At 38.4% G+C, this 17,175-nt stretch overlaps 1 protein-coding gene across 1 annotated transcript in view; it reads right to left on the minus strand.

The window, feature by feature from the left end:
* The window catches only part of SYT16 (synaptotagmin 16), a 105,479-nt gene that overhangs the window by 28,473 nt on the left and 59,831 nt on the right, over positions 1 to 17,175 (minus strand). The window contains exon 2 of the mRNA XM_004426223.3: positions 1,643 to 1,855. Within this exon, the coding sequence (XP_004426280.3) occupies positions 1,643 to 1,855 (213 nt within the window). The remainder of the gene's footprint in view (positions 1 to 1,642; positions 1,856 to 17,175) is intronic.

The following is a 17,175-nucleotide window of genomic DNA, read 5'->3' on the forward strand; positions in this document are numbered from 1 at the left end:
GAATAACCAGTTATGACAGAAGTTGTTGCTAATTCCAGGTAGGGTAAAGGTCAGAGTGGTTGTCAGAACTCTAAGAACATCGCTGTTTGTATAAATCAGAAACTGGATACCTGGGCTTCTGGGAAATGGAGCCATTACCTGTATAATTAAACAAGCTACTCCTAGGGAGTCAACTGCTATTGACTTTCATTAGCTCACATTCGCCTTCTCAACGGAGAAAGAAGAATGCTGTGACGCAGCGCCAGAGAGAGAAGGGAGAGAGGAGAGAGGGTGTGAGGAAATTACAGAGGCGCAGTAGCCACTGACATTATGCTGTGGCTACACGAGGCATTTATTGCTTGGCTTACTTTGGGCTAAAAAGGATAGTAATAAAATATGTTATGTTGGCCCATATCAATAAGTAAAATTACATGATGGAAAGCAAATTATTATATTCCTGTTGAAAAAGAGGGTTCTTTTTGTTAATTCTCTTTTTCTTCCTTTGTTCTTTTTCCACCTGCCTCATCCACATCGTCAAGTCAGAAATTTCTTCTCTGTTATCTTCTCTCAATTTTGAGCTCTCCTTTTTCTCTTTCTTCTGCTAAGTGTCGAAAAACATGGAAGATCTACAACTATGCTGCCATTGGTTTGACTGACCACATGTCCAAAAGGAAGGAAAAGATTAGAAAATCCAGATCATTCAGACCAGGTCACCAAGGTGGACAGCGTGACATCTTCTCCAGGTTTTTACCAAATATACTTCACAGACCCTCCCCTGGTCCAGTGTCCTGTGCCTATTCAGGGTTCTGGGCATAAAGGAGTCAGAAAGATGCCTGACCTTTGCTCTGGAAAGCACTAAGAAATACTGTACCGTTCTTTTTGCAGGCTATCTTGTGTAAGGGGTAGAGAGGGAGGCGGACTCTGAACAAGACCTCCCCACCGTCCCAAGCTGTGCTGACCCTCCCTCCAAGTATCTTCCCCGGCCCTTGGCGACAGGTGAACTTAGTATGAAGATGCTAGAAGATGGCATAGCTTGCTCTTGCCCAGTAATTCTCATGTTGGGGGGTGGTCCAGAAACTACAGAGAACGAGGGAGAGCGTGTAGGGCATGTGTTGTTTGAAAAAGGTTATTCAGTATTATCATAGTACATATTTTTATTTGGAAGATAAAACATACCTATTGTTTTAATAATACAAACTATTAAAAGAAAGGCTTCAAAAATCTTCTGTGGTTATATAGATATACGGAAAATAGACTCTATGATTCCAAATGGGAGACAAGGCACAGCATCTCAATGTCAGCAGACAGGTATGTGAAATTTTTGTACTTAGAAGGGAATAAGATTATATAAAGCTTGATAAATACCATTCTAGTCATCAATGTTCAAAATAAACAAAGCAGTAACCTACAAGGAAGGAAGGGGTCCCACAGATCAGGGATCAAGACCTGGGCACTTCTGATCCATCCCTCTCCCAGTCCCCTGCATGATGGCCCCCTGAGAGTTTAGGAGCAGCCCTTCTGCCCTGTCCCAGCCCGTGGGTCCTGCCCCATGTTCTCTTCCTCTCTGAACTCTCAGATGCAAGTGCAGGGAAGTGACTCAAAAACGCTCTTACCACTAGCCACCCCTGGTCTAGATAAAGGAAACGGCTGTGGCAAAGGATACCTTCACAGGCAGACACCCCTGTGCCATCCTCTTCGTGGGGAGAGAGCAAGCGGCCAAATTTTGGTTTCTGCTCCAATCCCGTCTGCTTTCCTTTCTTAGATGCTCCTGAACGGAAACTCTGGAACCGGGACACAGAAATCTCAAATTGTTTGATCACCTCCTCGTCACTGTCAGAAGATGTGCACGGCTCTTCATCACCTCCAAAGCTGTTAACTAGGAGCAAACAAGAGCCATGAGTCTCTTGAGGGGCCCACGAGAACGAAGAGATGACATTCCAGAGAAATAAAGAAGGTGAATGATTAGTCTGGATAGAGCAGGCCCAAACTTCATAGAATTTAAAGTACATTTGAAACACAAATTTGAATCCAAAGGAATAAAACAGGAAGAGAAGGCTCAAGAGAGAAATTAGAAATATACGGCTAGAACCCAGGAGAAACCACTGGGATACCCGTAATCAACATAACAGGCCCTCTTGACTTGTTACGGTGCTGACACATGTCCTAACCGGGGACAGGACAGTTATGTGGGCACGTGCCCCACGTGCAGTTCTAGTCAATGACGACAGAAAATGTGCTCTTTGCCTTGTCTCATTTACTAAAACACACAGAGCCAAGCCCCACTTTGGAGAAGAGATATTTGCAATTGAGATTTAACAAAAGCTTCCTGGTTTTCAAAAAAGACACCCATACTGTGTGTGTTTTTTGAAAAAAGACAAAACTAGTTCATACTAGAAATATCCGGATGCTCTTCTCAGCACCAAGAACCCAACCCAAACACTCTTTGAATTGTTCATACCACTTTCCCCACAACCCCCACACTGGGCCTCTTTCAGTTTCTCCAACATGCCCAGATCCTTCCTGCCTTTGAGTTCTCTCCATTTGCTGTTCCTTCTGCCCGAAAGGCTCCCTCCTCCGGGTGTTTACGTGGCTGGCTGCTCTCCCCATTCAGGTCTCAGCTGGACTTTCACTTCATCCTAAACTCCCTGATGTCCTACGTTCAGCAGCTCTCTTCACAGCACTTATCATCTTTATTTCTCTCTGTTCCCCCATAACTTCCGTGAAAATAAAGACATCACCTGTTTTGTGAACTGATATCTCCCCATGATGTAAACCAATGCCTGCTGCATAGTAAGTGCTTAATAAGCACTTGTTACATGCTGAATAAATTGGCGAACACCCAGTGTTTTCTCCCAAGCCCAAACACCCCCCACATATACTCACACACACTTTCCTGTGCCTGGAATCCTATTCTCCGGCCCCAACTAGCCTAGTCAAGAATCTAGCTCATCATTCAGGTTTTAGCATAGACATCACTTCTTCCAGAAAGCCCTTCCTTGACCCCTTAAATCAGGTTCAGGGCTCCTTCCAGTTGCTGTGAAATAGCTCTCTGTCCTGCCCTTTCAGTGCTCCCTCAGCGTTGTGGCAGAATTACCTGTTTATTGCCAACCATTACACCCAACCTGTACATACCACGCGGGTGAGGGGCACATCAGACTGCCCGCCTTTGTAGCCCCAAGGCATATCTCTGTGCCAGGCACGTGGCAGACTACTTTGTAAATATTTGCTGAATGAGAATAGGAAACAATAAATAATGGGGAATTATTTTTTAAAGATTTCCTCCTTCCATCCAAAAGTCATACAGTGATTCCAGGGAAGAATATAGTTGTTCACTCACAGACGGGTTCTGAAGATCACTTATGAATCAGAAGCTAAGAAGAAATAAAGAGCCATATTTTAAGTGAGAGAAAACACTTTAAACACCAGCCTAGTCAAAACATTTATTCTCTGGATTAAAAGTTGATATTCCTGAGGTTCTTTGGAATACTGGTAATAATAACAAACACTTATTGAGTGCTTATTTCTTTGTGCCAGGAACTGTTCTAAGTTCCTAACACATATTATCTCATTTAATCCACACAAAACCCCTATTACTGTTCCCATTTTCCAAGTAAGAAAATTGAGGCAGAGAGAGTCTACAACTGGCTGAAGATCACACTGCCAATAAGGGGTAGAATCAAAATTTGAATCAAGATAGCCTGTCTCTAGAGGCCATGTTTCTAATCACTACACTAGAGAACCAGAGAGAAGTGGTGGAAAGAACTCTTACTCTGTATACTTGCATTAACTAGCTGGGGTCCCTGTGGCCAAGTCCCTTAACCTCTCTGGCCCTGTTTCATCATTTGTGGATCATTTCTAACATCTGCATCATTTCTCAGGTCTTTTCTAGATTTAATTCTCCAACTCCAGACTTTCTTCCCACAGGCATCAACATTTGATCTGTTTCTCTCTTTTGTGGAGCAGCTGATCCAAGACCACAAGAACACATCACTGTCAGCTCACTCAATTCTATTGGCTGTGACCAGCACTATGGTAAGACAGGAAGAGTTAAGTGTCAAAAGAGACTCAATTTCCCACTCATACTCCAATACCGTCCCAACAGAAAACCATCACAATGGGCAGTCTCCTCATGTCCCAACATGCTGGACAGACTGCTCTGGTGTAGGATGGACCATCACACATGGGAGAGATCCAGAGACCAATAGGAGCAAAATTAAACTCCATGTTTAGAGTGTAGGACCAGCTAAGTACCTGGGAGGGCGTCAGGGGGATATACGTAGGGGAGGGGTGGTTAGATTAGACATCTATTGGAGCTCTTTCCAACTCTGAGATTCCATTCCATTTGTATTACTAGGCCAGTTTTTTTAAAATTTAAATAGTCATAAGTCATCAGTTGCAAATTAAGTGAGTTAGTCCAAGGATATTTCCCCATGTACAAAATCAATAATTAGAATTCATTAATTTACCAGTATGTGGTCCTTGATTTTCTCTCCAGTGAGTCACTGATCATCCACAGACCAAAGATTCTCCTCATTTGGTATAACAGTCAGAACAGTAATTATAATATTTCTCATTTACTAAACATATACTATATGCCAGGCACCTTCTTGGGACTTTGGATATATTGTCTCTTTTAATCATCAGAGCAACACCATAGAGTAGGGATTATTCTTCTTCTTCCCAGTGCAGAGAGAGGAAACAGAGGCACAGAGAGTTAAGTAACCTGCCCTACACAACAAAGTTACCAAACTAACAAAGCCGGACTTGACCATGAACCTATGTCCTTAGCCACTGTGCGTATCATCAGACATTATATCAGGACACTAGAGCCAAACCTAGCTTACTTTTCAGAATGAGGTGAGAAGGGCTCTGCCACTTCCACTCTGAAATCTGCCAGGAGGTTGCTTCCTTTGTGAGAAGAGCAGAGCAGTGGGAAGAACAGTCAGTCCCTGTGGGAGTGAAGGCATCCAGGCAGGCTGCAGTATAACTGGCCTATGCTCCTCGTGGGATTATAAATACAACTGCACTTGTTATTCTAAGCCTCACTCCCCAAGGATCTCAGGGAATTCTCCATCTAAAAAGGAAACCTGCCATCCCTCCTAAAAACCACTGAGCAGCAACAGAAGCAGCAATAGAAATAGTGGTGCTATTACAATAATAAAAGCAATCCCATAAACAGCATTCATTATGTGCCAGGCACTGCTCTAGAACCTTACAAAGGTTAACATACTTACTCCTCACAATAATCCAATGAATGGGTACTTTATTATCCCCATTCTGTGGATGAGGAAACTGAGGCACAGTGAGGTTAGTAATCTGCCACGGTCATGACAGTTAATAAATAGTGGAATCAATATTCAAACCCAGGCTGTCTTGCTCCAAAGTCAATGTTATTAATGACCACATTATGCTCCCTCTACCATCTGTTGTCTCAAGCAAAAAACTTGTTAAGTTCTCCTCAAAATCTACACCACTGTGTTTTATCACTAAGAAGACAAAATCACATAGGTTGGGCTGAAAAGGATTTTCATGAGCATCTATCTATTCCCTCATTTTCACAAAGAGAAGCCAAAACCCAAAGTGATTTGCCCATGGTTATACAAGCCAGGACCAGTGCAGGTCTCCAGGGCTCTAAGCCAAAGGTTTTGCCACATTGTTTTCCAAGCTCTCTTGCCACTGGGTTATTTTTTCAAATTCAAATTTTGACTCAGCTTTTTGAAAGATTCCAGCTACTTGCCTTGGAATGAGTCTATGTCAAAATAGTCTATGTCAAAATAAATAGCTGATCTGGATTTCATTCAACTTAAATCTTTGAAAGTCACAACGTCTCATTTAAGTTGTGGCACTTATTTCATAGATAAGATACTAATTTCTGAAACATCAAATAAATACCAAGTTCAAATCCCTTTCAAGGTAAGTATCTGGGAAACAGCCAGTGGGAATTTGTATTAAAATCTTTAGGGGCTGGCCCAGTGGCGCAGCAGTTAAGTGCGCGCGGTCCGCTTCAGCGGCCCAGGGTTCACAGGTCCGGATCCCAGGCGCGCACCGACGTACTGCTTGTCAAGTCATGCTGTGGCAGCGTCCCATATAAAGTAGAGGAAGATGGGCACAGATGTTAGCCCAGGGCCAATCTTCCTCGGCAAAAAAAAGAGGAGGATTGGCATCAGATGTTAGCTCAGGGCTAATCTTTCTCACCCAAAAAAAAAAAAAAATCTTTACCTTTTCATCCAATTAGCTTACTGAAATAACAGAAAAACAGTTGCACAATTGCCATCAGTGTGAATACATCTTGAAGTTGAGATTGTTCATTTCACTCAATCACAGAACAGACAGATCTTAGATATTACCTAAATATCTACCACCAAAGAGAAATCAGACTCTTCTGCAATCTTTCTGATGCATGGCCCCCAGCTTCATCCTTTGTTCACACAGTACCAAGGTGCTACTGTGGGCTTCTTACACTGGTAGGAAGTTCACAACTTTGACAGGCAGAGAGAGCTATCTGTAGACCCATCAATGTTGAGTCCCTGCTGCAATGGAGTCAGAAGGTCCCTCCCTCTAATTTCCAATGATTTTTTTTTCTAGTTTAAGTAAGGAGAGGCAGAGGAAATGCCATCTTCATCTTCCACATTTAAGAGACAGGAAGGTGGGGTCCCAGTGCCACAGAAACTGCCTGTCAGGTGTAAGATCAGTCGAGGCTAGAGTGGTTAAGAGTGCAGAATCTGGAGTCAAGCTGCCTTAGTTTCAATCTGGGATCTTCCATTTGCTAGTTTGAGACCTAAGCAAATTACTTAATCTTTCTGAGCTTCAGTGTTCTTATTTTGATATTACTACTTCTTAAAATTGTTGAGAGGACTAAAGGAGATAAACTATGCAAAGGTACTTAGCACATGCCTGGCATATGATATGCTCAAAAATGTTAACTACTGTTATTATTATCCCCCTTCATGGCAGTGCCCTGTCTGGAAACCCTTTTATGAAGCCTTATATTTACATGGAAAGGAAAGAATGTGCCTGTTCTTGCAGGGTCTAACTTGAAAACTCATCATCAGGGTTGCTGTAGTAGAAAGGTGAAGAAACAAGGACTGGAATAGGAAAAGGCTAAGCTGACAATGTGGGTTGTATTACCTTCGTTACCTCACTATCCATTTTCCCAAGCCTGGAGGTGGGGCGCTCTGTAAGCATTGGCAATGCTGTCTGGACGTGGGCAGTGCCCAACACCTGCTCATTTTGTTGTTTCTTTTAAGGCAACGAAACCACCAACGGGTGATGCAAAGAGAGGATTTCTTAAGCCTGTCTGCTGCTATTGTACAGATGGAGAAAGAATTTATAAATGATCAGTGCAGCTCCAAGCTTAATAATTCCTTCCCACCCACATAGGAGCAATTAGGCAGAGGGAAGTACTGTTCATATCTTGTATGAAGATGGGAAGTGGAGACAGGTGGGGGTGGGTTGTGCTCGGTGGTGCAGTACCTGGGTGTTACTTTTAGCTACAATTGCAGGAAATCCCTTATATACCAGGTTTCTCCAATACTCACAGCAAATATCTGCTTATGGTGGCTGGATAAGGATAGAAATAAGGAGCTGGTTAAATGTAAAAGCAGAAGGGAGGTCAACGGCCACCACTGCCCATTTCAGGTCCTAAGAAAATGGCCACATTTCTAGAGGCACAATCCAGCCATTCTTGGACTCAGGCAGGATAGGAAAAGATTTTTATAAATCATCAGCCCTTGATTATTTTTTTCCGACTATGCTCTGCAGAGGTCTAGGGCTCCACACAGGAGCTTCAATGCCACTGCAAAAGTGGAGATGTGGGTGGCTGCACTGAGCAGGTTCAGCTATATACCCTCTATAATCAGGGCTATTTTGCTTTAATATGGTTTGCATTTTTATAAGATTCTGTTGGGGGCAAAAAATAGAAGTCCTGACACTTTTTAACAGGTTGAAAAACATTGAGAAAACCCAACTCCCTCATTCTACAAAATAGAGACTTATCTACAGTCAAATAGCTAGTTAGTGGCAGAGGAAAGATTAGCATCTGGTTCTCTTGCGCACACCTGCTTTGTCACCCTACACCTTGTATGAGATGTTTTGACAACTCCATTTATACATGAACAAAGAGATGGCACTTGTAACAGTTAAATATGAGTGAGTCAAATAGAAAATCTCTTATTAAAATTAGTAACATACAGATCACTATACTAGGGAAAAGTAAGTTACAATATTGAGGATTCCAATTCTGATAACAGCAGAATAAGTAATTCAAACTAACTTACTAATAACAATTACAAAAATTCATGAAAGAAAATTTAAACCAACTATTTGAAGGCATAGAGAGTGAGCAAGAGCAGGCAAAAACTGGAGGGGGTCCAGTTTTTGAAAGAAGAAAACCTCACTGGGTGAGATACATGATTACACTGCTTTTCTGCTAAAAGTACTCCTAAGTCTAGGAGGCACAGGGCATCTAGGACTTAAACAGAAATCAGAAGCCTTATTGACTTGAGGTGTCAGAGAACAGAATTCAGGGCAGTCAAAGAAGCTGGAAATAGAGGGGGAAACCCCAGAAATGAGGGAACCACAGAGATGAAACCCCCAAATCTGCATATGAACTTAGCTCAAACACTTAGCTGAAACATGAACTATAAACACATGGGAAGAATTCAAAGAACAGAAAAAGTAACAGCCAGAGGCTAAGAATTTGAGCAGACATTTGGGCTACAGCCTACCTCAGAGGAAACTGAGTTAGAAGTTTGAATCTGATCAAGTTAGAGGTAGATACCCCAGGTTTTTCATTAAAACTTAAGAAGGGTCAACCTTAGAAGTAAGACTAAGAATAAAACTGAAACAAGCCCAACCTAACAAAGTATAAAACCAATACTTCACAAGATCAAAGGAATCATCTAGTAATTTACTTGTGGGCTAAAATAAAAAGCAACATTCTTTACAGGAAGATGAAAGAATCTAAGGCTTCTACAACATCATTTCATCCATAATATCCAATGTTCAATAAAAAATTACTAGATATACAAAGAAACAAGAAAAATGTGAATCATCAAGAAAAAAAGCAGTCAATTGCACTAGCCCCAAGGTGACTCAGCTGTTGGCCCAAGAAGATAAAATCTTTAAAGAATCTATTATATATATGTTAAAAGAATCAAAGGAAAAGTGATCATAATAAGTAAACAGAAGGGTAATCTCAGCAGAAAAATGGAAACAATATGAAAAAACTAAATAAATATCTAGAATTGAAAATAAAATCTATGAAATAAAAAAAATCACTGGATTGGTTTTATAGCAGATTGGAGATGGCAATGAACTTTGAGAGATCTCGCTAGAAAGTAACCAAACTGAGGAACATAAAAATTTGGAAAAAAATAAACAAAGCCTCAGTAAACAAGAATAGCATATCAAGTTGTCTAAAGTACGTATAACCGGAGTCCAAGAAGGGAAAAACAAGAAAATGTGGAAGAAAAATATTTGAAAAATAATGGCTGAGAATCTACCAAATTTGGTGAAAAAAAAAAAGTAACACACAGATTCAAAAATTTCAGGAATCTAGTTCAAAAGTTCAACAGTAGGCACATCATAGTCAGCCAGCTGAAACCAAAGATGAAGCAAAATGTTTGAAAGTAGGAAGAAAAAGAAAAACACATTACACACAGGAGAACAATAATACAAATGAAAACTGACTTCTCTCAGAGACATTGGAAGTCAGAATGCAATAGAATGACACGTTTAAGTGCTGAAAAAAAAACCTGTCAACACTGAATTCTATATCTAGAGAAAATATCCTTCAAAAAGGAAAGCAAAATAAACACATTTTCATATAAATGAATAGAGAACTCATCAGACCTGCACTTCAAGAAACGTTAAAGGAAGTTCTTCATGTGTAAGGGAACTGGCAACAAACTGAATCTCAGATCTAAGGGAAGGAATGAAGAGCAATAATAGCAATGGTAAATTAAAAAATATTTGATGTTTTCTTCTTTTACTTTTCCTAAAAAATAACTGAAGAAAGTATATACTATTGCATTGCGAGATTGCTAAAGTGTGAAGTACAATATGAGATAACAATAACACAAAGGAGAGGAGAGGTAAATGATTTACACTGTTGCAAAGTATAAATCATTGTAAAGTGGTGTAATGCAAAGAGTAAAAGTTGCAAAGTGGTACAATACTAACTCAAAGACTGTGATAAACTAAGGATGTATATGTCATTCCTAGAGCAACCACTGAAATAAGTATAGTGAAAAATTTAATAGAGAAATTAAAATGAATACTATAAAATAGGTGATTAACAAATAAAGAAAGCAGTAAAAGCAACAAAAGATGAAAATCAGATGCAACAAATGGAAAAACAGCAAAATGACACATCTAAATCCAATAATGCTCATACATTAAATGCAAATGAAATAAATATCTCATGTGGAAGTAAAGATTGTCAAACTGAATAAAAAAGCAAGACCTATCTATACGATGACTTGAAGAGACACAATTTAAATATAAATACACAGACAGGTTAAAAGTAAAAGGATTTAAAAAGATAAGTTATGCACACTGCAAGCGTAAGGAAGCTGGTACAGTTAGATTAATATCAAAACAGACTTCAAGGCAAGACTTTTACCAGAGATAAAGCAGGCTATTTTATAATGATAAGGTGATCAATTCATCAAAACAAAATTGTGTTTACGTAACTATTAACAGGGCTTCAAAATACATGATGGAAAAGCTAATAGAACTTAAAGGAGAAACAGAAAAATTCAAATAAAGTTGAAGATTTTAACACCCTCTTCTCAGTAGTTGATAAAGCAACTAAAAAAAAATCAGTGAGTACATAGATTTGTATTATGACTCAACATATAGTCCATTGGGATGATGTGGACTTGAAAAGAAAGAGTATTCTGCAGTTTTGGGGTATAGGGTTCTACAAAAATCAAATAATACCAATAGCTACACAACTCGTACAGAAAGCAGAGGAAGAGAGAATATTTCTCAACCCATTTTATGAGGCCAGCATAATCCTAATACAAACAGTACAGAAAATTATACACCCATATCCTATATATCATAGTTACAAAAAATCCTTAGCAAAATATTAACAAATGAAATCCAGTAATGAATAAAAGGATCACTCATTATGACCAATAAAGTTTATCCTAGAAATACAAAGTTGGTTTAAATACTAAAAGCAATTGATGTAATTCACCAAATTAACACAATAAAAAAGAAAAACCAAAGAATCACCTCAATAGGTACAGAAAAAGTTGACAATATTCAACACCAATTTCTGATAAAAACAAAACGAAAAATCTCAGCATACTAGGGACAGTCATCAATCTGAAAAAAAAGGGAATCTACTAAAACTCTATAGCTAACATCAGTGATACTTAGTGAAGTTAGCAAAGTCATTATATAAAAATCAATTCTATTTCTATATTCTGACAACAAATTGAAAATTAAAATTTTTAAAAATTCTGTTTACAATAGCATCAAAATACAATAATACTTAACAATAACTTTAACAAGAGGCATTCAACTACTGCAATAAAAGCAATAAAATATTACTGAGAGAAAATAGAGAAGATTCAATATTGTTAAGATGTTAATCTCCCCAAATTAGTCTATTGATTTAATGCAATCCAAATCAAAATGCAAGCAGATATTTTGTAGAATTTGACAAAGACTCTAAAATGTATAAGGAAACAAAAAGTTTACAATATTCAAAATAAGGTTTAAAAAGAACAAAGTGGGAGTACCAACCTATCTGATTTTAAGATTTATTACATAGTTGCACTAATCAACACAATTTCCTACCGGCAAAAAGATCAACTAATAAATTAACAGAATAGAATTAGAGTCAGGAAATAGCCCCACACAAGTACGGTCAATTTTTTACAGAGGTGCCAAGGCAATTCAATGGGGAAATTAAATTCTTTTCAAAAAATGATGCTTGAGCAAAATGGATATTAATAGTGAACATCACCCTTATCTCACACTATGTGTGTGTGTACATTAATCATAGATCTAATTGTAAAGCTTTAAACTATAAAACTCCTAGGGAAAAAACATAGGAGAAATCTTTGTAATCTTAAGATACACAAAAGCAAGAACCATAAGAGAAAAAAACTGATAAATTAGATTTTATCAAAATTAAAAACTTTTGCTGTTTGAAAGATACCATTAAAAAATGAAAAGGAAAGCCATAGACTAAGGGAAAATATTTACTAACATAAGTCAAATAAAGGACTTGTATCCAGAATATAGAAAGGCCTTTTACAACTCAATAATAATACAACTCAGTACAAACCACCCAATAAAAAATTTTAAACAAATACTTCACAAACTAATACATACAAATGGCTTACAAGCAAATGAAAAGATGCTCAACATCAGTAATCATCAGGGTAATACAAATTAAAACCCAAATTAGATGCCAATAAAATTTTTAAACATTGACCATGTCAAGGTCAGGAAGTGTAGCACCTGGAGCTCTTATAGGAATGCTCTGCTGGGAATGGAAAATGGTAAAACTGCTTTGGCAGTTTCTTAAAAACTTAAACATACACTTGACCACACAACACAGCCACTCCGCTGCTAGATATTTTCCCAAGAGGAAAAAACACAAAAACACATGTCCACACAAAGATTTTACCACAAATTTTCATAGAAGCTTATATTTGTGACAACCAAAATCTGGAACCACTTTTTAGTGCAGCAACAGGTGAATGGATAAACAAATTGTGATATAATGATACAATGGAATACTACTCAGCAATCAAGAGGAATGAACTATTTATACCTGCCACAACCTGGATGAATCTCAAAAGCATTAAGCTGAGTGGAAAAAAAAAAAAACAGTCAAAAACGAGTATGCATTATATGATTCCATTTATATACTATTCCAGAAAATTTAAAATACTATATTGTGACAGAAAACAGAAAAGTGGTTGCCTGAGGTGGGGTTAGAGGGAAGGATGGATTACAAAGGGGCTTGAGGACACTTTTGGGGAGATGTAGATGCTTTTTCTTGATTGTTGTGATGGCTTCACAAGTATTCTATGTCAAACTCGCCAAACCACACACTTTATATATATGCAGTTGATTGTATTTCAATTGTACCTCAATAAAGTTTTTAAAAAGTGGGTTGAAGTAAAGGCCATGCAGTCTTACCTCTCCCTCCTGCAAGTCACTGAGCACTTCCCCCTACTGACTCAAATATCCCCAGCCTTGAGCCATTTCTGCACAGTTGAGAAGGCTCAAAGCCAGTGACGTCTAGAACTTGTCCTCCTATTCTAACCCTAGGAAAGAAGTTTGAGGGCCAGCGCACCCACCAAATGGAACATGTCTCTAATCCCCACTGTGTCTACCTGGGGAGTTCTTCTGGCTTTCTGATTCATGTTCTGAGTTCCTAGATAAGCCTTGAAATGCAACCCACAATTTAGGTCTTGTCTGACCTCTCTATGTCTCTAGTTATTGAACCCTATTCCAAACAGCTACTAACTAAAGTCAGAAAACGCTGCCACAACCTCGACTCCCCTGCTGCCATACTCAGCCCACCGTATTTATCCCCATGAGCAAACATGTTTGCTTAGATCAGCCCGAAATCTTCCTTGCATCCCTGGGCAGGAATTTGTACTGCTAGTTATTCACCTAAGGGATCCATCCTACATCCAGGGCTACTTTAGCCCCTTTAAAGCTTATTTCTCTTTCCCACCAGGCCAAACTTATCCAAGACAAGAGACGAGGCATATGAAAGCATTGAGGGTGATTAGCTCTGACTGTGAGGATCACACACATCCTGCACCACAGGTAGTCTTCCGAACAGACCTGTATCTGTACTCACTGGGCCCTCTTTTCTCACCATTTGGACTCTCAAGTACAAACGTTTTCTGAACACTTGGCTTTGACAATTTCTCTAAGCTGTTTCATCACCGCAACAGGACTTACCTGGACAAGAGCAAGTCCTAAACTGTCAACCTCCCTGACTCTTTAAAGCTCTGCTCTCTAATTTGTATGCCTCCTACAAGGGAATTTCTTGATAGAACCCAAATGTTGTGTTGTTTTCCTACAATGGTGGCATTTACATACAAATTAATGGCCAAGACTGTAATTTACTCTGTTGAGAATTGAGGTGACCTGATAATTAAATTTCTGCACATGCAGAGGAAATGTAAAACCAGAATGGTTGTTCTTGCTTTCTTTTCCCCAACCCCCAACAGTTCTCTATCACTCCAATGAATCCTCACACACAAATGTGAATCAACATTTTAATTTACAAATGTTCTGATTAGGAAGACAAAAAAACAATCCCATTGCCATGGATACTAAAGGGCCTGGGATGTGTAACCAAGGCTGAGAAAGATAATAAACAGATCTTGTGATTTGCAGGTGTTGTGAGTTTCTGAATTTCTAGCTGTTTAGTTCATTCCCTTGTCTTCTCATACTGCAAATCATCCTCAAGGCAGTTTCCAAAGTTATTGTTTTATCTTGTGATAGAGCCCAGTCAAGCTACAGAGATCATTTCTATAAGGCAGTTTCAAAGTCTCCTCAGCACCAAATCTACAGTAAATATATCCAAATATATCATGACAACTGAACAGAAACAGACTGAAAATACTCACTTAGCTAAATAACAGCTTTTTTAGATGAAAAATAAAAGCCATATTCCAAAAATGTCACACAATTCATACATCAGATATGCAGTGGTGTTATGCATGTATTAGAATAGCAGCCCCCCATAATGCCCCCGGAAACTAGATAATGAACAACTTTTCTCCATTTGCAGAAGAATTAATGGAAAATTTTCTAAATGTTCCATTTTTCCTGTAAAGTTTCTAAGCCTTGGGTGTCTGTTATCACACACATGCTGACAAGCACAAGCAGGTAATAAAACAAATGAATATTAACAAAGAAACATGGAAATGGCTAACCATGCTTCTTTCCTCGGCTTATTTTGTCATGGACATGCATACTCGTGGCTGTGACTGTTACATGGCTTACACAATCTGGTCATATTTTCCACTGGTAAAATGATTCCTGATTATGATGAAAATAAGTACATTAAAATTTCATGGGGTGCCACAAAAAGTACCTCAATTTTCCGGCATTGAGCCACCTGCAAAAGCCTGACACCTCTGAATTAGAAATGCTGCTGTGGGTATAATAATGTGCCTGTTCCATCCATATTCTTAATTGTCATGCAGAGTTTACCTTCTATTATTTTTCTTACTTCCATTTTCTAAATGGGTTTACGTAGCTGTGACTCTTCTAACATCTTCAAGGAATATGCAGTCCTAATTCATTCTTCTCTAGTCTGTCCCCTCAGTGTCTGATATATTATTAGGAATAAAACAAATGCTTCAATAATGAATAAAAGAATGAATTTAAAATTAGTACAATAGCATATTTGTCAGGTTCTCCAGAGAAACAGAACCAATAGGAAAAAATATATATATGGAATTTGCTCAGATGAGTATGGAGGCTGAGAAGTCCTAAGATCTGCAGTTGGCAAATTGGAGACCCAATGATGTAGTTCCAGTCTCACCGGAATCCTGAGAACTAGGAGAGCCAATGGTGTAAGTTCTAGTCCTAGGGCAGGAGAAGACCGACATTCCAGATTATCAGTCAGGCAGGCAAAGTTCCCTCTTACTGAGCTTTTTTGTTCTATTCAGGTCTTCAATTGATTGGGTGAGGCCCACCCACATTAGGGAGAGCAATCTGCTTTACTCAGACTACCGAGTCAAATGTTAATTTCGTCCACAAACACCCTCCCAGAAACACCCAGAATAATATTTAACCAAGTCTTGGAACCTCGTGACCCAGTCAAGTTGACACATAAAATTAATGATCACAAATACCATACAAAGCCAAATGCACAGCAGGAGAAATACCAACAAGAAGCAGGTTATTTAAAGGTTTTAATCCTAGCTCTGACACTTCCCAGTTGGGTGATCTTGGGTTATCAATAAACCTGAGTTTATTCATCTTTAAAAATCTGACCAGCTTTTGGTTCCTGCTGTATGGAAGGCTGAAGCCATATAGAACTCCTTCTGCTACAAACTCATAGAAATGCTGATAAAATTAGAAAGACATCTGGTATTATCTCAGAGAGGTAACCAATTTGTTTGCAGGTCTCATAGGCTGATATCTAGGATATTAATAGCTTTGGGTTCAGGCAAGGCTGGATTCAGGACCCTAGCATAAGGCTACTACTCTTTCTTTGAGAAGGGGACTAGTAAAATTCCATCCAACAGTTTGGACCTAGAGAAGTGGGAAGGAAGCCTGATATATATTTGAGGCTGTGAATGGAAAAAAAATTATCCTGTGAGAAATAAAAACATCAAGTCATTACCTCTCACAGAAATATATCAGCACAGGGCAGACATCTGAGGGCAAGAAATTAATAAGAAAAATGGTTAAGCTCCTATGAAATCCAAGAGACCCAATAAAAGCAAGTGCAAAATTGCTCTATAGGAACACTTCTATAACCCAAGGTACATAGGATTATACCCCTCAACAAGCACAAAAACACCCCTTTTGAAGATGAGCTCACCCCATAAACACACAGAAGATAATACACAAGAGGGATTAAACTAGAATGAGGTGGGATGGAAAACAATCTAAGAATATACAAGCATATGTGGAAGAGTTACAAAAATTAGCCACGTATTATGCCACAGAGGAAGCTTCAGAAATACAATCAGACCACATTCTAATTTCAATAGAGTTATAAATAAAACAAAAGACTTTTTAAAAATTATAAAAATGCTTTTGGAAACCAGAAACCACATTTTTAAATAATTGATGGGTCAAAGAAGAAACCTTAATTGGAATGATAAAATATTTATAACTGAAAAATAATGAACACATTACATATCATACACTAGTCAGATATACTCAAAGTGGTACTTAAAAGAAATTTATGGATTATTAAAAATCAAGAAAAAGGTTGAAAAATTAATATGATAGTCAATTCAACATGTTATCAATCAACAGTTTAAAACAAAGCAAAATACAAGAAAGAAATAGAAAAGACAAAAGCAGAAGAAATTTATGGATTATTAAAAATCAAGAAAAAGGTTGAAAAATTAATATGATAGCCAATTCAACATGTTATCAATCAACAGTTTAAAACAAAGCAAAATACAAGAAAGAAATAGAAAAGACAAAAGCAGATATTAATAAAAATATTAATAT

Source organism: Ceratotherium simum, chromosome 24 (assembly GCF_057802395.1).
Source record: "Ceratotherium simum simum isolate JZ-2026a chromosome 24, ASM5780239v1, whole genome shotgun sequence".
NCBI classification, from domain to species: Eukaryota; Metazoa; Chordata; class Mammalia; order Perissodactyla; family Rhinocerotidae; genus Ceratotherium; species Ceratotherium simum.